Source organism: Gymnogyps californianus, chromosome 3 (genome assembly GCF_018139145.2).
Source record: "Gymnogyps californianus isolate 813 chromosome 3, ASM1813914v2, whole genome shotgun sequence".
In the NCBI taxonomy this organism is placed as follows: domain Eukaryota; kingdom Metazoa; phylum Chordata; class Aves; order Accipitriformes; family Cathartidae; genus Gymnogyps; species Gymnogyps californianus.
Genome location: NC_059473.1, coordinates 76,775,344 through 76,798,559, shown reverse-complemented (window position 1 = coordinate 76,798,559; position 23,216 = coordinate 76,775,344). Strand labels below are relative to the sequence as shown.

Genomic DNA, 23,216 nt, shown 5'->3' with positions numbered 1-23,216 from the left:
AAGATAATACTGGGTGTGCCACTCCTATAGGCTCCACGGAGAGCCTTCTTTCTACGTTGTCACATTACATACTGTTTGATTCCTTCTTAGAATTGTGGCTGCTAGCAAGCTACTTAAGGAGTCCATCCATTCCAGGGACGGATACCTGACTTCGTTAACATTGAAAGGATTGGTTTTCCTCACCTCTTTCTTTTTTTTTTCTGAAAGAAAAAGCTGGTTGGGTCTCTGCAATCACTTAGCAGAGAACAGGTGAGCAGAGGGGGAGATGCTGTCTGAATGTTCGCTCACTATGATCATAGTTAATAAAGCTTCTATCTGACCTGTCCTAAATTGTACTTGCATTAATACACACTTGGAGTCCCCAGATCTCCAACAGGTCTTAAGATGGGTATCTTAAAATTCTACTATGGAACTGAGGGTGGGGCCCAAAAAAAAAAAAAAAAAAAAAAAAAATCATTCTTCCTTTCTAAATCACTAATACCTACCCTTCAAACATATATGAAAAACCTGAGATAACAAGAAAATATTGTAGTTGTTAAGGTCAAATTGTAACAGAAATGGAGAATTGATTTCTACAGAAAATACAGAGCTTTTGAGATCACATTGCTAGCAATAGGCCCACTACACTCATTTCCTGAGGTATCCTTTGAAGTATTACAATACTTTAGGATATTTCTATATTTCTATGGTGAGTCATACAGCTGACATGACTGCTGTGTGACATAGCACATTTTGAAATAGGGAAGGAGAAATTTGATCAGATATGGTTCTTTTTTCAAAGGTGCATTTTCTGTCCTTTTTCTTGGAGAGATGAAATGTCTCTAAATTAGTCTGCTAATAACAGTATTTCATGATTCCCAGACTTATCTAGAATCTCCCTTCTTCCTTTCTTTTTGATGTAATGAAAATGGTTACAATCCTGACATATCTGTGAAAACAGCTTGAACCCACTGAAATCAAAGGCAAAATTATTCATTTGACTTTGGGGCAAGGATTTTTAATGAGCATTCAGTCTCAGTCTTCTTCCCAGAGGAGAAGATGATGTAACTACATGAAGTCAAGAATTCTGTTTTCTTTCTAGTGTAGTTAGTATCACTCTTCTATTTGTACTGTTGCACATGAAACTATACAACATATATTCTCAAGAACTGGGATTTCTCACTATCTGGGATTAAAACAAAAATTGACTTTCTGTAGCTGAAAAAATCAAAACTGCCTGAAAAGCAGCACAAAAATATGTTTCTCTGATGTTTTAAGATCTTTCCATGAGCATAGAAAAAAAGGGTTGAAGTAGACATTCACAAATTTTCATTATGCATGGTCAAACAAATTAAGTTTCAAAAGTATGGAATTAAAACACACATGCACTTAAATCTGGCAAAGTGATAGACTAGGTCCATGCACTGAAGCTTAGCATCTGACAAACCACATAGATATGACAACTAGAATAAAAATCCCAACGAGAATGGAGCACCACACCAGAGGCTGATTATTCAGAGTTGCCTCAGCAGCTCATTCTGCACATTCAGAGTAAAAGATGGAAATAATCTAGTTGATAATAAATAAAATATTGCAAGAGGAAGGGCCTGAACCCTTGTTATACATACCGTTACTTTGTCTGCATGGAGTCTGGCAAAGTTTGGTGTGGGCCAGCTAGTATTCTCCCTGGTGAACAGCTGGGCACAATCTGGAGAATGGCACAGGCCTAGGGCCTTTCCTAGCGGGCAGTTTGGACACGGCCACCCCATTCTGACTAACAAGACAGGTTAGCTGTGTTCTGCCAAAGCAGTTGGCCTGATGTCTGAAGAGTCGCTCTTGCCTTGTTTTATTTACTAATACGGACGTAGCCAGCAAGTCCATTCTTTTAAGTTACATTGAGAAAGCCCTCTTAATCCTTCACTAACAATGATTTATGTTTCTCTGGTTATATCAGAGTCACTTTTGTAAAGTATCTGGTATGTCACATTATTACTTATGAAGAAATTGAGATTTGTAAATGAGATGAATTAATAATGACTCAGAAGCAGTTTCACAATTAGTAAGTAAAAAATAAAACAATTTGCTTTCTAACTTCCATACATAAAAAGTTTCTTCCTGAAATACATGAATGGCAGATGTACATGTATCCAAAATCCCATAATAATCATGTTATTCAAAGTTTTCTTTTCTTGAAAACCTGTATCTTCTAATCGGTAGAGGTGCAAAGACTGTAACCGCTACTGAAGTTTTAGGAAACGTTCGTTATTTTACATGAGCAATGCGTATAATGGAACAAACTAGGATAATTCCATTCCAATATAAAAGAGAACAATTTATTATTCCTCAATAAATACTATACTCAAATGCACAGGGGAAAATATTATCTTTTGACCTATGCAGCATATGAGTGTACTAATAATCAGAAAAATTACTAGCAAGTTACTGAAGATGACATTACCTTAATGTTAATCAGGATATCCGGTTTTAATTTTAGATTCTTTATTTTCTCTATTTGCTGTGAAACAGTCATGTATTCCTCTGAGAGAGAAGGAAATCCACTGAGAACATAACCTGCCGAATACATTTTATTAAATATATCTTTTAGAAGGTTATGTCAAATATAGGACTAGTTATACTTATCTCCGTTAAACAATACATCTATTTAGTGGCAGAATTTTAAACCATGTACATGACATAACACTATTAAAAAAATTATGCACCCATGTCTACTTCAGGTGAAATACAGACAAAAAAGTGTGTAGTTTTCAACTTGATATAGGACTCTCAAAGTTTGTTAACTCAGTTAAGAAATATAAGAAATATGTAGACATTAAAGGTCATACTCAGACCACCTGCTTCATGTGCCTAGCTCAGACATTGTAGTGCCTAAAAAGTAACGAGCTTTTAGTGACCATTTTTTGCCACTAAAAGACTTTGTAAAAGGTATTGCAAAAAGTAGCCACTGTATGATACAAAGCACTTAAACTAGGAGTCTGGGCTTTTTGTACAACCTTTAAAGGTCTTCGCTTCTATAGGCAATAAAGGGAGCCTGAACAACTCTTTCTGGGATACCTAGTGCTCCTGGATGTTAAATCCTCTCAAAAGGAGGCACTATTATAAAGAAAAATTAATTGACTGATTAGTTCCTGCTCAAAGCCTACTTAAGCTTTCCAAGGATTATATTAAGATAATAGTTGCTAAACAAAAAGTCATTAGAACTAGAAAATACTTAACAAAAATTGGTTTTGGAGATGAGTTCTACTTGGTAGGAAAAATAGTGGGGATGTAGGTTATTCTATTCCTTGCTACTTTGGGGCATCTGTAATACAGAAAATGGCTTGGCTACAAGAACCAAACTTTTATCAACTTTATAGGCATGTTTACAGTCTCTAGGATCTCTGTGGTCCTCTGTGATACACACATCTTAGGCATTTATCATCAGACTGACTCAAAGTGGGGAACTCAGATAACACAGACGTCTCTTGAGGCTTTTATTAAAGTCCTGACATATGTATTAAGAGACTGGCATTTCTGCTGCTACTTCTTCCCTCAAATTTTTGTTTCCTCATCATCTCATCTTTTAAATTTCTTCCCTATTTCTCTGTCTTTTGCCTACTGTTTTAAAAGCTTGGTTTCACCAGGTAAGGCTGCACCTTTTGCAAAACTGTTGAGTCTTGGACTAGAGAAGGAGCAAAAACCATTGCAACTGAAAGCTTACAGAAGCGTGCTAGTTTCCAGAGCAGTAGAAACTTAACATTTTCTTGGCACTACACTTGTCTCTCTCCTATAATGGAAATTTCAAATAAAAGTCAGCACCAGAAAAAGAAACTACATTTTCTTTTACTTTCTTTCTACTTAGCAGTATATTTGTTTTCTCTTCAGGAAAGCAGGTTCAGACTCTAGCAAGATCTGCAGCACTAGTCTTAACAGCCTCGATTAACATAATCTTTCCTCAAAAAGAATTATTACCACTACCAATACTATTCTCATCTAACTTACTCTCAGTGACAAAATGCAAAGGGAATAAACAATGTTGTAAGGAAAAAAAAAAGACCGCAATACTTTGCATTTTCAATAATCAGTTCTCCTTCTTTTTCATTATTTTAAATGTTTAAAATATTTTTGCTGGTGTTTTTTGTTGTTGTTGTTGTTGTTATAGAAGTATTCAAGCAAAAAAAAATCTGTATTTTAAATCCTAAAACTTTTCTAACCGATAATATTGTCAAATGAGAGTCATAGCAATACTTAAAATTTGGGGCAAATCAATTTTCTCAAAATTAACACAACATAGGACTGGTATGACACTTTCTGATCTCCCATATTGGTAAATTAATCCCTAAGTACACTCTCAGTTTACAGATATTCCACAACCTGAGGAGCACAAGAAAAAGTGCTACCGTCTAATACAAAATGAATTATATTTGAGCAGTAATGGATGCAAAGTGTGTCAAAATTATAGCTAGCTCATTCTAAGAAGTTTAGGCTACAAATATGCTTACCAAAATGAGCAACTTCTGGTGACTCAATCTTTTTCAGAATCATTTCTGTAACCAGTTCTTCAGAAATACTTTGACCTTTAAAAAGCAATTCTTGACACTAAGGTAAAATGCAAAACATAGTCTCATATAATATGTATTTGTCAAGAATGTAACAAAACTTACCAGAAGATTAGACCTTTACCTTAAGCCCATATTCTGTTTCTTCATGAATATTTGTTTGAATTACTTCCAAAGCTGAGGAAGCACATCAGACAGAATAAAATTAAAATAATTAATAAAAAATATTTTATATACAGACAAGTATACGCAGATACATACATACGCACACACATAGGAGTATATATGTGTGCTCCAAGCAACCAGACTATTTTTGAATGAACACCCATTATATTTAGGGCTGTTATTAAATTTTGTCCATCCAGAACTTGGTGCCTTCTGGCAATGTCTGGGTAGATGTTTTTCCCTACAATTTAACCCTATAGATACTGCAGACAAATGCACAACAGCAGCCTTGCAGGATTATTTTAACTACTGATTTATATCAAACAGCATTACTGCTGTGTAATCCAGAGATGAGTATTTGAGCTCAAACACTTCCCAAATTTTAAAAGCAAGTTTTAGAAAAAGAACTGTTTAGACACACAAAACCATCTGCTTTAAAAAAGCCCTTAAAAACCTACTCCTTATATAGTCTTATTATATTATCTAAAATTAAATAAATACTAAATTTGACACTCATGAAATTCAAAGACCTGCCCTCTCTCTCTGTGGACAGTGACATCATAGCAGAATGATCCTGGAAGTCTTTCACACTTCTATACCATTGAAATAAGCAGATACATAATGAAAGTTTTCAAGAATGACCCTTAAGGCTACATCTATATTACTAATAAACCAGGCCAGGGAAAGGTCCTGAAGCCAGGTGGCTCATGCCTATACAGCTAAAATCTTTCTTCCCAAAACATAGTGGCTGTTTTCAAACTGTTCCTACTAGTAAAGATGACTGTTGCACATACTATCCCTCATACTATGAATGGGTGTTCGGGAGAGCAATATTTCCCATGGGCCAAAACTGAGACAGGGAACGTACTGACAAACAGTACAGACAACTGAAAATCAGCACTGTACGTGTACCCTGGTCCTGTTTTATTTATGAGTATTGACCTATTCATTGGATAAATGGATAGAAAGTATTTTGTCAAATTAAAAAGACTGTGAACACCTTTCCTATTTAATAATTCTCTATCTTGGATTATTTTTTAAATAAATAACACAGTGCAGGACAGATATGGACACACTGAAGCGAGTCCAGTGGAGGGCACCAAGATGATTAGAAGCGTTGAACGTACTAGGAGAGGCCAAAAGAACTGGCCTTGTTCAGCCTGGAGAAAACAGGACAGCTCTTATTGCTGTCTAAAACTACTTAATGGGAAGGCACAAAGACAGAACTACCGTCTTCGCAGAAGTGCAGATAGGACAGGAAGTAACAGACACAAGTAGGAACATGAGAAATTCCAATGGCGTAATTAGGAAGCAATTTTTAATCATGAAGGTGGTCAAACATTGGAAACTGTTGCCCAGAGAGGTGGTGGAGTCTCCATCCTTGGAGATACTCCAGACTCAACTGGACACAGCCCTGAGCAACCTTCTCTAGTTGATGCTGCTTTGAGTGGAAGGTTGGACTCAGTGACCTCTGGAGGTCCTTTCTTCATAAATTATTCATGTTTATGTACGTTGAATTTCTTTGTTTCTTTCTTTTTTGAGGTGGAAAATGAAAAAAACCTATTAGCAAAAGTTCAAGGAATGTGTGTGTGTACACATGTGTGGGTACACTAGACAAAAGAAGATTAAAAGAAATATCATGAGCAAAAGAAGAAAAGAGTAATTCTCAATCTACTAGAAACAAGGCATAAAAATGCAGTAAGTGAGATTTACATCAGTCATTAAGAAAAACTTTCTAACGGCAAAAACTGTGTTACAGAGAGAGACTGCCTAGAGATTTTTAAAAACAAACTTGATAGACATTTGTCAGTAATGGTTTAAATACATTCAAACAATGTGGATTGGCTTAACTACATTCCTAAGGTCCCTTCCAATTTTGGTCTGATACATGTTTTGGACCAGGTATTCATTTTTTGTTAGACAATCCTATGAATTAAAAATTCTATATTTACATAAGTCAAAAAAGCACCTTATTAAAACTGAATTTTACCATATTATAATTCCAAATCTTCAAAATAAGATAAAGATACTTCATTTGATAAATAACCCTATATATTCACAGGAATATGAAGTGTTACACTGTCCAATAGAGGGCTTTTATTAGAACAATAAAAAATACCAAGGGGCACATTTAAAAGAAAAAATGTAATGAAAATCGATATATAAAGAGTTAGTTCATAATCAGAACAACTGTACACATATATACGATAAAATCAGATATATAATTTGGTGTCCCCAAAGAGGCACTCAAGAAATTGCTTCATAGTTAAGGTTATTATGTGCTTTCTTTTCTTCTACTTAAAAAGATTATATTAGCCTTCAAACTGGTAGGACAAATCTGGTGGAAAAGTCTTCTTTTTTCATAAAACGTAAGTGAATGAATCAAGATTTCTGAATTATAATGTCACGGATACAAAAATATTACCAGGGCTTTAAAAAAATTACAGATTTTTTAATATTTTTTTAGTTACTGCTGACAAAATTAGTACAAAAGAAAACTGCCAGAGACTTAATTGTTTTTTGTAGGAACCTACTTTCTTGCTGAGATGCCTCGAAATGAAAAGAAAATCTCTAGCGATGTGTTGATAGGGAATAAGATAATGTTGTAAGTAACAGATTTTACTCTACGGATCTTCAAAAGTCTTTCATGAGAGGGACTGTCAGAAATGGAGCTGGATAGCTTATAAAATGAAATGATATCTTGTATTCTGGTAAATGCAGGGTGGGAGAAATTAACTACACCTCCTGAAATAAGCCATCGGATATTTCTGTTTTAGAAATTTGAAAGTGCCAGCTCCCATTCCTTCCATTATTACTTATACTGATAGAAAAGCTATGCTTCTGTTTCCTGGAGTATATCCCCCCTTGTATTAGGCACTGCACAAACAGAAAGGAAAGATCCTCCTATTTTTTCATGGTCTGTATTGGAAAATCTCTGTGCTCTCTGGAGCTGAATGAGTTGCCTCCATGTGAACAAGAAGGGTCACATGAATCACCTTACAGGACTGGGAATAGAATTTGATTATTATGTGTTAGATACATCCCCTTCGGGGGGGGGGGGGCGGGGGGGGAAGGCAAGCTATTTTCTAAACCTCTCTATAACTAAAGGCCATTTTTCAGCAATTGCATTTCTGGCAAAATGGTTACTTGGTCCTTATCAGTAGTCTTTACTGCAATCAGAAACATGCCATTTTGAATTACAGAGAACAGCGAGGATATTCTAAACCAAAAGATATTATAAACCCAATGCAATGTTCCAAATATAGTGTATGTTTACCTTCTATGAAAATGCATTTCCATATTTGTGCTAGTTTTCTAGCTAATGTTTTCTTTCCAGAACCCTTAAAATGAAAAATACACATTTAAAAGAAAAACAGGCAGAAGGAAAAAAAACCCAAACATGTTACACAATAAAGAATATATTTTCATACGATAAAAACAATTAAAAGCTACCATCAGGATTAGGGCCTCTGAGTTACGCACTGGGCAAACACAAACACTCTTTTTAATACCATCTTTTATTTTATACTGCCTAGCATTGCTAATATACTGTTACTGCCCTTTGCAGTTAATTATCTCCAAAGTAATTATACTGACTTTGTTGCTGAGTAACTCTATCTAAAAATCAGCTATGATTTGCCCATAAATTCCTATGAGAAACTCTTTAGGACTGAAATTTATTATCTTCAGTCTCAAAGCAAATTATGACGCAAACCTGTTCAGCTGTTTCTGAGTAAGATACATAGGGATAGTATTCTTTGACTAAAACAATGAATATGTAAAAATTGCCCTTGTTAGTCCACAAATCTGGTTTAGATACTGACAAAATATTTATTTTATCACTTACATGAATCCTGAGGAACCAACATAACCAAGAGTAATGAGGCCTCCAAGAGTACAGCTACCTGAATGGGATTTTGCAAATCTCACCATCTTCCGTCTTTAGGATTATGCCCTTTTTTCAAGGGCATACAAGACGACCTTTTTTGACAGTCTGTTTGCCCTAGATAAATTTTGTGATTAAAAAATAGTAAAAAAACACAAATAAATCACATTCCCAGTTAACAGCGTATCAGCAAACACTCCAGCCTACTCATACCTTACATCTTACAGGTGTGATGAGAATACATGTATAGGATTAAAGGGAGGGCAGGGACAGGTGACACTATAGTGGGGGACCGCTACAGGCCACCTGACCAGGAAGACCGAGCGGATGAGGCCCTCTATAGACAGATAGGAGCAGCCTCACGTTCACAAGCCCTGGTGCTCATGGGGGACTTCAACCACCCCGATATCTGTTGGAGGGACAATACAGCAGGGCATAAGCAATCCAGAAGGTTCCTGGAATGTGTTAATGACAACTTCCTTCTCCAAGTGATGGAGGAGCCAATGAGGAGAGGTGCTGTGCTGGACCTTGTTCTCACCAACAAGGAGGGGCTGGTGGGGAATGTGAAGCTCCAGGGCAGCCTTGGCTGCAGTGACCATGAAACGGTGGAGTTCAAGATCCTTAGGGCAGCGACGAGGGCACACAGCAAGCTTGTTACCCTGGACTTCAGGAGAGCAGACTTTGGCCTCTTCAGGGATCTGCTTGGTAGAGTACCATGGGATAAAGCCCTGGAGGGAACAGGGGCCCGAGAAAGCTGGTGAATATTCAAGGATCACCTCCTCCAAGCTCAGGAGCGATGCATCCCAACAAAGAGGAAGTCAGGCAAAAACGCCAGGAGGCCTGCATGGATGAACAAGGAGCTCCTGGACAAACTCAAACACAAAAAGGAAGCTTACAGAGGGTGGAAGCAAGGACAGGTAGCCTCGCAGGAATACAGAGAAGGTGTCCATGTAGCCAGGGATCAGGTTAGGAAAGCCAAAGCCCTGATAGAATTAAATCTGGCCAGGGACATTAAGGGCAACAAGAAAAGCTTCTATAGGTATGTCAGTGATAAAAGGAAGACTAGGGAAAATGTGGGCCCTCTCCGGAAGGAAACAGGAGACCTGGTTACCTGGGATACGGAGAAGGCTGAGGTACTCAACGACTTTTTAGCCTCAGTCTTCACTGGCCAGTGCTCCAGCCACACCGCCCGAGTCGCAGAAGGCAAAGGCAGGGACTGGGAGAATGAAGAACTGCCCACGGTAGGAGAAGATCCGGTTCGAGACCATCTAAGGAACCTGAAGGTGCACAAGTCCATGGGACCTGATGAGATGCATCCGTGGGTCCTGAGGGAACTGGCAGATGAAGTGGCTAAGTCACTATCCATCCTGTTTGAGAAGCTGTGGCAGTCCAGGGAAGTTCCCACTGACTGGAAAAGGGGAAACATAACCTCCATTTTTAAAAAGGGGAAAAAAGGAAGACCCGGGAACTACAGGCTAGTCAGTCTCACCTCTGTGCCCAGCAAGATCATGGAGCAGATCCTCCTGGAAACTGTGCTAAGGCACATGGAAAATAAGGAGGTGATTGGTGACAGCCAACATGGCTTCACTAAGGGCAAATTGTGCCTGACAAATTTGGTGGCCTTCTACGATGGGGTTACAGTGTTGGTGGATAAGGGAAGAGCAACAGACATCATCTACCTGGACTTGTGCAAAGCATTTGACACTGTCCCGCATGACATCCTTGTCTCTAAATTGGAGAGGCATGGATTTGACGGATGGACCACTTGGTGGATAAGGAATTGGCTGGATGGTCGCACTCAAAGAGTTGCAGTCAATGGCTTGATGTCCAAGTGGAGAGCAGTGACGAGTGGCATTCCTCAGGGGTCAGTATTGGGACCGGTGTGGCTTAACATGTTTGTCGGTGACATGGACAGTGGGATTGAGTGCACCCTCAGCAAGTTTGCCAACGACACCAAGCTGTGTGGTGCAGTCGACACGCTGGAGGGAAGGGATGCCATCCAGAGGGACCTTGACAGGCTTGAGAGGTGGGCCCCTGCAAAGCTCTTGAAGTTCAACAAGGCCAAGTGCAAGGCCCTGCACATGGGTTGGGGCAATCCCAAGCACAGATACAGGCTGGGCGGAGAATGGATTGAGAGCAGCCCTGAGGAGAAGGACTTGGGGATGTTGGTTGATGAGGAGCTTAGCATGACCCGGCAATGTACACTTGCAGCCCAGAAAGCCAACTGTATCCTGGGCTGCATCAAAAGAAGCGTGACCAGCAGGTCAAGGGAGGTGATTCTCCCCCTCTACTCTGCTCTCGTGAGACCCCACCTGGAGTACTGTGTTCAGCTCTGGGGCCCCCAGCATAAGAAAGACATGGACCTGTTGGAACGAGTCCAGAGGAGGGCCATGAAGATGATTAGAGGGCTGGAGCACCTCTCCTATGAAGACAGGCTGAGAGAGTTGGGGTTGTTCAGCCTGGAGAAGAGAAGGCTCTGGGGCCACCTTATAGCAGCCTTCCAGTACCTAAAGGGGGCCTACAAGAAAGCCGGAGAGGGACTTTTTACAAGGGCATGTAGTGATGGGACAAGGGGTAATGGCTTTAAACTGAAAGAGGGTAGATTTAGATTAGATGTAAGGAAGAAGTTCTTCACTGTGAGGGTGGTGAGGCACTGGAACAGGTTGCCCAGAGAGGTTGTGGATGCCCCCTCCCTGGAAGTGTTCAAGGCCAGGCTGGATGGGGCTTTGAGCAACCTGGTCTAGTGCCCATGGCAGGGGGGTTGGAACTAGATGATCTTTAAGGTTCCTTCCAACCCAAACCATTCTATGATTCTATGATTTTATGATTTGGTTTTGCTTTAATGAAACTATATTTTTAACTTAAAGATATATCTTAAATAAGATAGATGCTCTACACATCATATAAATAAAATATATTATCATAAAAATAGAATATTTAATTCCCTGCCTTCCTGGCCAGGCCTGTGCAATTTCAACCCTTTGTTAAAATTTGTATTATTATCAAGCATCTACTGAAGGCAATGATTCCAGATGAGAATATATATTTATTATATGGTTTTTGCATTGTCTTTCAATTAGTATTTTATGCTGGTTTGGTCTATAAAAATGTAAAGTTACCTTTTTCATGTAAGGTTAGAAATTTGACGTTTGTTTAAAACTACATGAGCCAGTCCACTGTAGTTTTCTACAGAGCTGAACGCACTCTTTCAAGTCTCACAGTGACCATAAGGCACACTTGTTGGCTATCACCTTATACAGTCTCACTGTGATGTTTGCATCTCATCCACTTGCAGAACACCACCCTGCCTCCTTTCTCAGTTTGGTCAGATGTAAAGATTTGCGGTCAAGCGTTAGCCAGCAACTGAAGCCAAGGAGTATGAAAGGATGCAGACCTGTGCAAACACTAGGGAGTGGGAGCCTTACAGCCTGCTCAAAGTCTTTGAAGAAAGGAAACGTAGCCGCATCTTAACATTATGGCCATTTCCCATGATATAATCTGCCACCGTCATGTGACTATATGCTGGCATACTGCACCACATAGGATGGCTCTACATTAGTATGTGGTGTGGTGCAGAGAGGGACTGGGGCTTGATTTGGTGGGTCAGCTGGCACTGAAGTTTGGGTTGATTGCCAGTTCTAGGTGCACACCATTTATCTCTCTACCTGCTAGGCAGCGCAAAGCAGATTTCCATATGGTCATTTCAGGCTCTGTTGTGGTACCTAATGGAATCACACGTAAATGCAGAGGGCAAGATGCTAGAGGACCTTGTGTTCACACTGGAAGTGGGGTGCTCTGAAGGCACCTTTCATGGGCAACTGCAATGTTCAAGAGGAAAGCAGCTTTCAGGGCACCAGTGGTGTCTTTAAGTGCATACCAGATTCAGTATAGACATAAGGCAAACTTGCACCAAAAAAGAACCCCCTTCAGCAAACTAAGGCACTAATGTAAAACCACCCATAGAGTCAACTACATTTGAGAGAAAGAAATCTGAGAAGTCTAGGATTACAAAACATCAAACTTTCCTAAGTAAAGGAGGCCACAAATTATTTGAGAAAAAGAGAGACCTTGAATTATAGTTAAAATATAGCACAAATCTCCTTATCAGGACACCTTGGTGGATTTCAGTTTTTCCCTGTCCTGGTTTCGGCTGGGATAGAGCTAATTTTTTTCTTAGTAGCTGGTAGAGTGCTGTGTTTTGGATTTAGTGTGAGAATCATGTTGATAACACTCTGATGTTTTACTTGTTGCTAAGTAGCGCTTATCTTAAGCCAAGGATTTTTCAGTTTCCCATGCTCTGCCAGCAAGCAGGTGTGCAAGAAGCTGGGAGGGAGCGTGGCCAGGACAGCGGACCCGAACTAGCCAAAGGGATATTCCATACCATGGAACGTCATGCCCAGTATATAAATAGGGGGGAGTTGGCCGGGAGGGGCGGATCGCTGCTTGGGCATCGGTCAGCAGGTGGTGAGCAATTGCATTTCCAGCTGAAACCAGGACATTCCCAAATATATGACATATAATTACGTCAAAGTTTTAATATTAAAGTTAAAATACTTAATATCTCATTGCATGTCTATAAGTCAGTACATTAACCTGAAGGTTCTTTTATGCCTATTTATGTCTTTAATCTGCCAAGTTTTTTAAAAGTCAGAATGCTGAAATAACATAAAAACAATCCAGTTGCCAATGTGAACAGAGAAGAAACTTTCTGAGCAACATGTGACTTTCAAGTACAGTAATAACACTTTTAATTGTAATTGACTGGTCACTCAGGCCAAAAATTGGCCTCATTAAATGAGATCAGAATCTTTACCACACTCTGCAGGATTTGCAAAGTGGAAAAGATAAAAAAGTAGGTCTTTGATCTTTTTGGCAGCATCACTAAACTGATGTTTTGAAAGGAAAAGTAAAATCGTTAGCAGAATATCTGAAGAAAAAACTTCTATCAGGCATCTTACTGGCTTTCCAAGGATAATTAAGCAAGTGGGTTTGGACAACAGAAAGGCTTTTTCAGCTTCATCTTCATCGAAGATGTCTGCAAAGGGCTGAGCTTGTTTTTCCTCTTGTGAAGCCATATATTGTCTAAGATTGGGAGGAAAAAGAAAGCTTGTTATAAAATACAGTAGCTTACATATGTGTAAAATGACACATATTTAAAAATGGAACTGAATAATAACGTGATACAAGGCAAATTGCCTTGTAACAAAAGCTGTTAGAAGAAGAAAAAGCATTTAGAGAACATACACAATACATCCATTACTAAGAGAAGAACTGCTTCCGAAAAATAAAGGATTGTCGGAAGTACTCCCAGTCCCCAGCTGCAACTATATGGTTGTTGATAATGACTTCTTCCTGACTCTCAAACTGCCTATTGCTCTTTTTTAAACAGCATGTAGTTGTTTCATGGCCTTTTCCTTCCTGTTCCAATTACCACACAGTTGTAACTTCTCTCTGGCCCCTGAACCATGGCCCTGCTAAGGCCTTCGCTTGTGAACTTCAGACACAGGAGAGCCCCATCATGGTCAATGGAACTACTTGATGTGTCCACAGCTAGGTACATGAATAAGGCTTTGCAGAATTAAATCACGGGTCATGATCTGTTCTGTAATCCTCTCATAAACGCCAGCTCTTCCAGCACTGCAAGAAATCATGCATCCAGCGCTATGCAACAAAGTGAAACAGAAACAAGTTTCTAATTAAGGTAAGCTGGAGCAAAATTTGCGCGGGCCTTTCAAACAAATGGAGTCCAAAAACGTGAGGATCTTGATGAAGCATGTTTGAAGAACGCAAAAACCCTCCTCGTTTTCCTTAGAGGGCCACTTAAGTCTCAACCCCCTACCCACCCCAGTCATTTTTAAATTAAAAAATTCTACTTTAGGATGAAAATCTGAAAAAGTTTGTTTTGAAACATCGAACTGAAACGTTTTGACACTTTCAGAATAAGACCTTCTGAATGATAGGGACAGTATTTTAGTATTAAAAAACCCACCACATACAAACCAACCCTCCATTTCTCTCACGGAAACTCACTGGCCGAACTTTACACAGCGTTGCCAGCAGTTTCACTCCTTCCCAAACCTTTACAACGAAGGGGCAATTTCCTAATTACAATAACCACCCCAATCAAACCGAAGAAATAAAGCAGAGTCGTCCCCCCCGCCCCGACTAAAAGCCGATCCCCCCGGTCAGCGCCCCTCAGGGACGGGGCGGCTGTGTGGGTGTCACTTACGTTGAGCGAAGTGCGAGGGGAGGGGGCAGAGGAGTGAGGGCGCAACGGCCGCCGCGCGCACCCCGCCGCCACCGCCTTGTGTACGCCCGTAACCCGGGCAACCGAAGAGCGCCGCCCTCCTTCCCTTCGCCCCGCCCCCTCGGGAGGTGGATGGAGGCGGAGACCCCCGCCCCGCGCAGGGAGGTGCCGCCGGGGCTCCCGCGGGGCGGGGAGGGGACGGGGCTTTCGGAGCTGTTCCTGGTGCTGACCCTGCGGGCGGACCCGCCGGCGGCGGCGGCGGCGGCAGCGCGCGCGCGCGCCCCGCACCCCGCAACGAGCGGGGCCCGGCGGGAGCAGCGGCTGACGGCGCCGCCGCCTCGCCTGCCCCGCTGACCTGCCCCCGCCGCGCCGGGAGCCGCGCTGCCGAGGGGCCACGCGTGACGCGGCTCCACCGCCCCCCTCAGGCGGCGGCGCAGGCGCTCTCCCTCGCCTGCCCGTGGGTGCGCCTGCGCGGTGGCGTGCCGGCACTTCCGGCTTCCACCCGGCAGTGGGGGCTGGTTCCCGGTCCCCAGCCCCGTTGTGTCGTTTCCCCCCCCCCCCCCGCCTCCGGCAGGAGCTCGGTTTTTCCCTCGACTGCTGGCGGGCAGCCCCCCTGCCCCCCCTGCCCTCCGCCGTGCCTTGGGGCCGGGGCAAGGCCCGAGCCTTGCGCGGCCGCCATGCCGGCGGCAGCCGCCGCCGCCCCCATGATCAGCTCAGTGCAGAAGCTGGTGCTGTACGAGACCAGGGCTGTAAGTAGCGTCTGCCCCGCCGCCGCTCCCGGGGGCCGGGGAGGAGCCTCGCCTGGCGGCCCCCGCGCTGGCAGCTGCCGCACCGTGCGTGGGGCAGAGCGGGGGGGTGTCCCTGCTCCCCTGTCGTGCTGGCTTGGCCTTGACTGGCCTGCAGCTTGTCAAAAACTGTTCCTTACCTCTCTTCTTTTGTTGGGGTTTGGGTTTTTGGGTTTTTTTTGGTTTGGGTTTTTTTTTTTTGTCACACATCCAAAACATACGAATAACTAAAAAAAGTTTTAAAAATTCTTCGCCGTGTCTGTGCCTCGTGACTTAAACGAAGAGCTGGTTTCTGACCTAAGTGCTGTTAGCGTACGCCGGTACAGCGCTCCCCGGTGCTGTAAGCCCGCGCCCCTGCGCTGCCAGGCAGCGGGAGCGGCAGCTGGGGCAGCGTGGGCGCTGCAGGCTGCGAGGTCGGGAAGTTTAGGCCCCACGTTGCTGCTGCTGTTAGTGTTTGCGCCGCTGCCTGCTCGTTTTGTTGTGTGGCTGTTGTCGCTCAGCCAGGCTGACAGTGCTGGCTCGCATACTGCGGTGAATTAAAACTGGACAGCTGAAGTTGTCCAGAATTAAAGAGTTAAGATTTGAATTAAGAATTTAAACAGGATGGCTGAAGTGGTTACCACCCGCACCTGTCTGTCTACTACTTCTGAGAGATTTCAGTTCTCATTGTCTGAATGGCTTGTGGAGCAACTTCCAGAGTTTTCAGTCTGACCTCTGGAAGCAAGCTGTTGAAGATTTTTAGCATTCCTTAATATTCTGTTGGAGAAACTGTAGGGATGTGCTGTTCACAGTACTTTTTGCCGTGGGCAAAGTGGATTGGAGGTTTGAGCGGTAATTGCTTCTTTAGCCATGTGATGAGCACCGTGTGTGAGTCAGAATCCGATTCTTGGTGTAAATAACCTGAGCTAATACCACTGTGTTTATCATCCTTTAGCTCCCGATCAAATTTCTTTGTGTAGTTTCTCTTGTTTCGTAGTATGTTGGCTTTTTTCACTTGAGGTAGTTTTGGATAGAGTTAGGTACCATGGCTTTAAATGCAACAGTTAGCTCTAGTTCTAAGTTCAGACGTTACCTGTAGTGATAATAGAAAGATAGTTTATACACTGAAGTCAGTGTAGCCGCTTGAAAACTTACCAAAATGGAACATGTAGGCTGAAAGGAATGCAGTTTGGCCTGCGTGAATGGTCCCAATATAAAGAAGAATCTGACTTCCAGCTGTGGTTCTGTCAGAAGTAGGTTTGTGCTTTTTTGTGCTAATTCCCCATTAAGCAGCTTGTGAAACAGAGGAGGAAGATTAAGGCATGCAGAATTATTGGTACCAGTAAATTAAAAAAATTGGGGTTACTCTTGCTTTCTGGAATGTTACTTTTTTTCCTATGCCTAAAAGAATTTTGATGGCTGCCTTAATCATCTTACTCAGCATTGCTGGAAAACACTGTTGTTTTATTTTCAGCTAAGTTATTGCTATATGGGAGAAGGGCAGTGGGGAAATATGATTCCTGAATCAGGTCCTGAAGTACTGAGTTGAGTTGTTCTTGGCTCACAACTCATGCTACTCTTCAGATAGCTGAGATTTGGCTTCTTGTGACTGGCATGCATGGATATCTGGCTTGCTTCTCTCTGAGCTGTAAGGCTCGGTTGCTGAGAGACAGCATGCTATATCTACAGGGACAATACTACGCTTTAGGGTTCTGTCAGCCAGCTACAATTCTCAAGGCCTCTGTAGTTGATCCTGTTTGTTCCAGAACGACAGTCTTTCACATCTGGCTAGGGGTAGCCGGCAGTATCCGCCTGAATGGGCGGGTTTGCCCGTGTATTGCTGTGTTCAGAATTCAGTAAGGGGCAGATCCAGCAGTCCTGGTTGCTCCAGGAGGCAAGATGGTTTTGATCAGCTGTGAAAGGCAGTGGTTTGTGGATCAGCACATGCCATTTGAAATGTCTCAGCTGAGTAATGGTGTCTCAGAGCTGTTTCTTCAGTTGCTTCTTGTGGGTGATGAAAATGGAGTATTTTCCCTGAATGTGGTTATGTTCTTACTTAAAAAATAAAAAAGTGCGAATTGCAGCGCTTTGAGTTTTGATATTCAAATTCTAGTCCTTTTTTTCAAAAGGAAAAATGCTATAGGAATCATTTTGGTGTAATTATTTGAGAAGGGTTGATGCACTTAATAAACTAACAGACTAACGTAGGTTAGAAGGGACTTCGGGAGATCATGTAGTCCAGCCCCCTGCTCAAAGCAGCTTCAACAAGAGCATGATGCTCAGGGCTGTGTACAGCTGAGTTTTGAATACCTCCAAATAACTACTCATTTTACAGCCTCTGCAGACAACATGTTCTAGTGCTTGACCACCGTCATGGTTTAAAAAAAAAGTGTGTGTGGGGGGGAATTCCTCATATGAAGTTGGAATTTTGCATGTTTCAACTTGTATCCGTTGCATCTTGGCCATCCACTGTTCACCCCTCGGAAGAGTTTGACTCTCTTATCTACGCCTTCTCGTTACATAGTTTTAGACAGCAGTGAGATCCTGCCAAAGCTTTCTGAAGGCTGAACGAACCCAGTTCTCTCAGTCTCTCACAATGTATTATGTGCTCTGTCCTCCTGATCATCTTTGTAGGTCTCTGCTGGACTCGCTCTAGTATGTCAATGTCTGCTTTGTACTGGGGAGCCCAAAACTGGACTTCAGACTTGATCAGGTCACAGAGAATTTTAGAGGGAAATTTGCTGTTACAGCTGATTCAGTGTCACGTTGAGCTGCTGACAAAAGTTCCCAGTTCTTCTCCCCAAGCTACCCCTCATGCAGCCTCCTTTGCATAAAATCTCACAATCATGCAGTTGCCAGCTGTGACAGTTAGTCACTGGTGTGACGGAAGCATCACCCAGACATAAAATTGAATTGCTTTCTCCTGATTCAGGTTACTCTTCTGATTTCCCTAAGGCCGTATGCGTGCTAGATACAATGTAAGCATGTGGGACCTGGAGTTCTATCAGATACAGGGTAACATGAAACCGTATCCTAAGATTCCTTGTGGAGACCTTGAGTGGGCAAGGAAGGGAGGACTTAAGTTGTCAGCAGTGGGAGAAACAGTGGAGTTTACACAGATCATACTGCTTATTCCTGTGAAACCCCTCTGTCTTAAAGTAGAAAGAGGTGACATGGATGAGAAAGTGGAAATGGTTTAGGGAGGGGTTTTTTGGTTGATTTTTTTTTTTTTTTTTTAATTAAGAATACAGTAGCATTACTTAAGTCAAACAGGAAAGGCTCTGGTAGTGTTATTGGAGTCAAACAAGAAAGACTCCTAGAGGTGAGGAGAACTGAATTCACAGTGTCAATTGAAGCAGCAGAGAGCCAAATTGTATATTTTCTATTAACGTTTATATTTAGGGTAGGTGCTGAGACCTACCTTTTAAACTGATGTTTTGGGTCAATAAATGTCATTGAGATGTGAATTGTATATCCTGTTTGTCCTGGGAAGTTGAAGGCTTGTTTAGAAGTAGTCAGAAAAATGAACTGAAACAGTTGTATTCAGATCAATGCCAATTATCTTTCATTTTATGCATATATTTACTGCTGAAATGCACACCAGAGGGCAGTAAAGATATTTCAGCAATATGGCTAATAAGAAACAAAAGATATTTTCCTCTCTTCCTCAGGAAAAGATGGAACTTTTGTGTATCCCCCAAATGAAGCCCACCTGAAGGCTGTAGGTTAGTTCATTGGAAATTATCATTCCTCTGAGGCGGTGTGACATTGAACAAGTCAATTTGTGCCGTCTCTATAAAAGCATATCACTTGCCTATCTTTCAGGATATTATAAGGCTTAATTAATATTATTTTATTCTAATCAGGTTCTTCTACAGTCTCCATCTCCACAGTATCCAAATGACTTGCACAAGCTTATTAAGCAATGTGACTAGCATAATTACCTGTAGATTTTTCTGCCCTTTTCGCCAGGGAAAACTATGTGGGTTTGGTTTTGGTTTTTTTTAATTTCATTTCTTCTAAAAATAATTTGAATGTTTTTATATTAACAAAAACAAAGTTTGCTTATTTAATGCTGAAGTTAGTCTGTGGTCAAATTGGAGCAACTTTAATGTAGAAGATGATTTCACAGAAAAAGCTACAGAATTTTTACTGAATTATGAAGTGCACTGGTTTATATAGATGGTTATCTGACGCATTTAAAAAATGTTGAAAGTAGCTAATGGTTGCCCAGTAGATTGTTCACTATCATAATTTTATAGCTAGAAGTGGCTGTGAAATTTGGTCTCTCTGGAATGGTTTCATTAGCAGAAGACAGCCCTCTCGGCTGACTGTCCTATTCTCTCTGTAATGGTGTTCCAGGAATGGCGATGATGTGATGGAGCAGAGGATGGAGCTGGGACAAGAGAAGCAGTTTTGTGAAACTCGGGAAAGCACTGTTTCTCTCTTAAATGTCTTGATATGGGCAGTAAAATAGAGAAACTTAATCAACTGGTGTATGTGGGATCTGAGACCATTTATGAGTACGGCAGATACTTGGTGGAATAGCAGTGATGAGAACACCACAGGTTTTGAAGGGTATATGCTATTCAGGCAGAACAAAAATAAAGTTCAAAAGTGGTCACACCACACTGCATGTGAAAGACGTGCCTTCAAACGTCTGCCTAAGTTGTTTTGGCAACATATGTTTTATTTCTTTTGTCCTGTGTTGTCCTGGGTGTCATCGTGTAGTCACTAGATCAACAGGAGAGAGATACTCTTGCAGATTTGGTTTTGTTGTGAATCCACTTTTCTGGATGGAATGGTGAGGAGGGGTTTGTGGATAAATGATCACAAATTGATGTATTTTAATATAACGGAAGGATGAAGAAAAACAGGTATTTTCTATCGCAATTTTTTATTTTCAAAATGAAGTTTGTTATGGCCCTAAAACTAAATGAGTATTTTTCCTCGTTTAAAGTAAGAATTTACTTTGAGCACGAATGTACTGAACGAGGGGTGAAGATAAAATGAGTAACAAGAATGAGGTTATGAAAAAGGGAACAATCAGTGTTGGGGTAGAAATAAAACTAAATATATTCAACATGCAAATTTGAAGACGTAGGCGTACTAAACAGTGGAATGACTGTAAATGTTTTCAAGTTGTTCAAGTCAAGGCTGGTGCTGTGACTGGAACATGACAAATAGAATATTTAATCCATTCTGAAGTCCTGTACATAATTTTCTCTAGGGAAGTAATTGAAAATAGAGGTAAATAACATAAAATGCAGTCCAGACTTACAAAGATGCTATCAGATTAACCTGGTTGTTTTGCACATCTTCATCTAAAAATTAGATGGCCTTATGTATTTAAACCAAATCCTCTATGGAGCTGCAGTGCCCAAGGAAAATCTCTGGCTTCGCTAATGGAAGGAGGGAGGTTAGTAGAGAAGTTAGTGTGGAGTGAATAAGGAATCATCTCATAGGGTTGATTTTTTTCAAGTAATGGTTTTAGGACTGATATACTTCAGCATTTTCAGTAATGTAATTAGCCGAAAATGTGGGTCAGCTCTGATTAGAGTTTTGAAATATTGCAAATAATTAGGATAATCAGAGCCCAAGATAGCAAGAAATGATGATGACCCTCAGGAGCAGATAAAAGAAATAATTCAAAATAGAATGGTATACTACAAAACTTCATGCACCTTAGGATAGATTACACACCAATAAAAGTCTGTTGAGAGTTTATCAATTCAGAAGCAGTAGAGGAGGAAGAGGAGAATCTGGGTATTTTATCTGAAGAAGGGGTGGGAGGTTGAGCCACTGATGAAGTACAACTCTGAAAAAGGCAGATGTGGTCTTTTGTGGTATGGTCATTAATGAGAAATACTAATGTATCTCTGTAATGAGACCTTGTATGGTATATTGTGTACACTTTCTGTCCATATTCATTTAAGAAATAAGAATTCAACGAGGAACAGGTCCAGTGAAGGTCCGGTGAGGTAACATAGATGCTAGAGATGTCTTGGGAGGAGCAAAGGGACAGCAAGATTTCTTTAGTCTGTTGAAGTGAGTGCTGAAAAGCCATCCAGTTACTTATGTTTCTGAAAGCATTCCAGCAGAATAGATGCTAAAGAGGGGAGAAGTATTTGGCTAAAGGAAAATGTATAAATTGATGATTAATAGATTTAGCTGAAAATTAGAAGGGAACATCTTGAGGAACCCCTCAGCGGAGCAGCAAGAGTGAAGTCCTGTTTGGGACAAAAAAGCTTTGGTTGCCCTGGGACAAAAGGGAATTACCGAATGCTGTGGCTGTAGGATGCAGAGTGGGCAGCCATACCTATGTGCCCTGAGAGTGGTGCTTGGCAGGGTGTGTTCTTAAAATTTCTCATCTTGAAAGAGCTTATTTTGAAGAATTTCAACAGATTATGGGAAGCAGAGAGCGTGCCAACTGAATTTTTGCTATTTTCAGGTACCTCTCTTTGTCCCTTATCATCTCTTCTTTTCTTCATGTCATTCTGCCAGTTTCTATGAGAAATGAAAGATAGATACTCCCTGAATTGCTGTAGGTTCTATAGAAAGAAAGAACATAGTAGAGTTTTTGCTGTACCTTACACATCTAGGTGTAATTATTTTTCTCCCCTTCCTTGGTGTAGTAGAGAAAAAAAGCTGAACCTATACCTTTTTTAACCCTATTTAATATCTTGTTTATGCCTTGAAGATTTCTGATCTTCAATCAAGTACAGTACATATTAAAACTACCTCAAAAATTTGAGGAAGAGGCTTTTTCTTGCATAACTTTATGCCTGTCATGAAGGAGGGTGGAGGTGTGATGGCAGGTGACGGTTACCATTGCACTGCCCAGTTAAGCATAAATTAAAGTAGAGAGGTAATAGTGTGCTGATCCAAAGTCAGTGTTCACATGAAGGTTTCTCATCTGGCAACCCAGTGTGTTTCTTTAGCCTGACAGAAAGGGTGACTAGCACATAAATACCTTCCTGGATGGGGTGCAGGTGCCCAGGTGCTGGAGGGCTGCAGGGCGGCCTCTGTGAGGAGAGGCCGGGGCTGCCCCGTGCTGGACACAGCTGGTTCCAGCTGACCCACTACGGGGCACAGCTGAGCCCAGCAGCCAAGATGGTGGCACCTCTGTGATAACGTATTTGAGAAAGAGTGAAAAAACGCTGTGCGGCAGCTGTGAGAGAGAGGAGTAAGGAAACCTGTGAGAGAAACAGTCCTGCAGGCACCAAGGTCAGTGAAGGAAGAGGTGCTCCAGGCGCCAGAGCAGAGACCCCCTGCAGCCCCTGGGGAGGACCACGCTGGAGCAGGGGGATATTTCCTGAAGGAGCTGCAGCCTGTGGAGAGGACCCACGCTGGAGCAGGGAAAAGTGTGAGGTGGAAGGAGCAGCAGAGAGGAACTGTTACGAACTGACGGCAACCCTCCATTTCCCATCCCCCTGCGCTGCTCAGGGCAGGGGGAAGGTAGAGGAGTTGGGAGTGAAGCTGTGCCTGGGAAGAAGGGAGGGTGGGGGGGAAAGGTGTTTTAATTTATCTGTGTTTCTTGCTATCAGAACCTATTTTAATTGTCAATAAATTACATTCATTTTCCCCAAGTAAAGTCTGTTTTGCCTGTGACGGTAAAT

General features: G+C 41.7%; 2 protein-coding genes across 2 annotated transcripts in view; one reads left to right on the top strand and one right to left on the bottom strand.

Annotated features, from left to right (window-relative positions):
- AK9 (adenylate kinase 9) overlaps window positions 1-13,661 on the bottom strand; it is a 77,606-nt gene extending 63,945 nt beyond the window's left edge. The window contains 5 exon segments of the mRNA XM_050893959.1: window positions 2,438-2,550; window positions 4,479-4,575; window positions 4,660-4,712; window positions 7,978-8,041; window positions 13,545-13,661. Coding sequence (XP_050749916.1) covers window positions 2,438-2,550; window positions 4,479-4,575; window positions 4,660-4,712; window positions 7,978-8,041; window positions 13,545-13,661 — 444 coding nt within the window.
- Window positions 13,662-15,510: 1,849 nt separating this feature from the next.
- The window catches only part of FIG4 (FIG4 phosphoinositide 5-phosphatase), a 76,528-nt gene continuing 68,822 nt past the window's right edge, over window positions 15,511-23,216 (top strand). Inside the window, exon 1 of the mRNA XM_050894976.1 lies at window positions 15,511-15,582. Within this exon, the coding sequence (XP_050750933.1) occupies window positions 15,511-15,582 (72 nt within the window). The remainder of the gene's footprint in view (window positions 15,583-23,216) is intronic.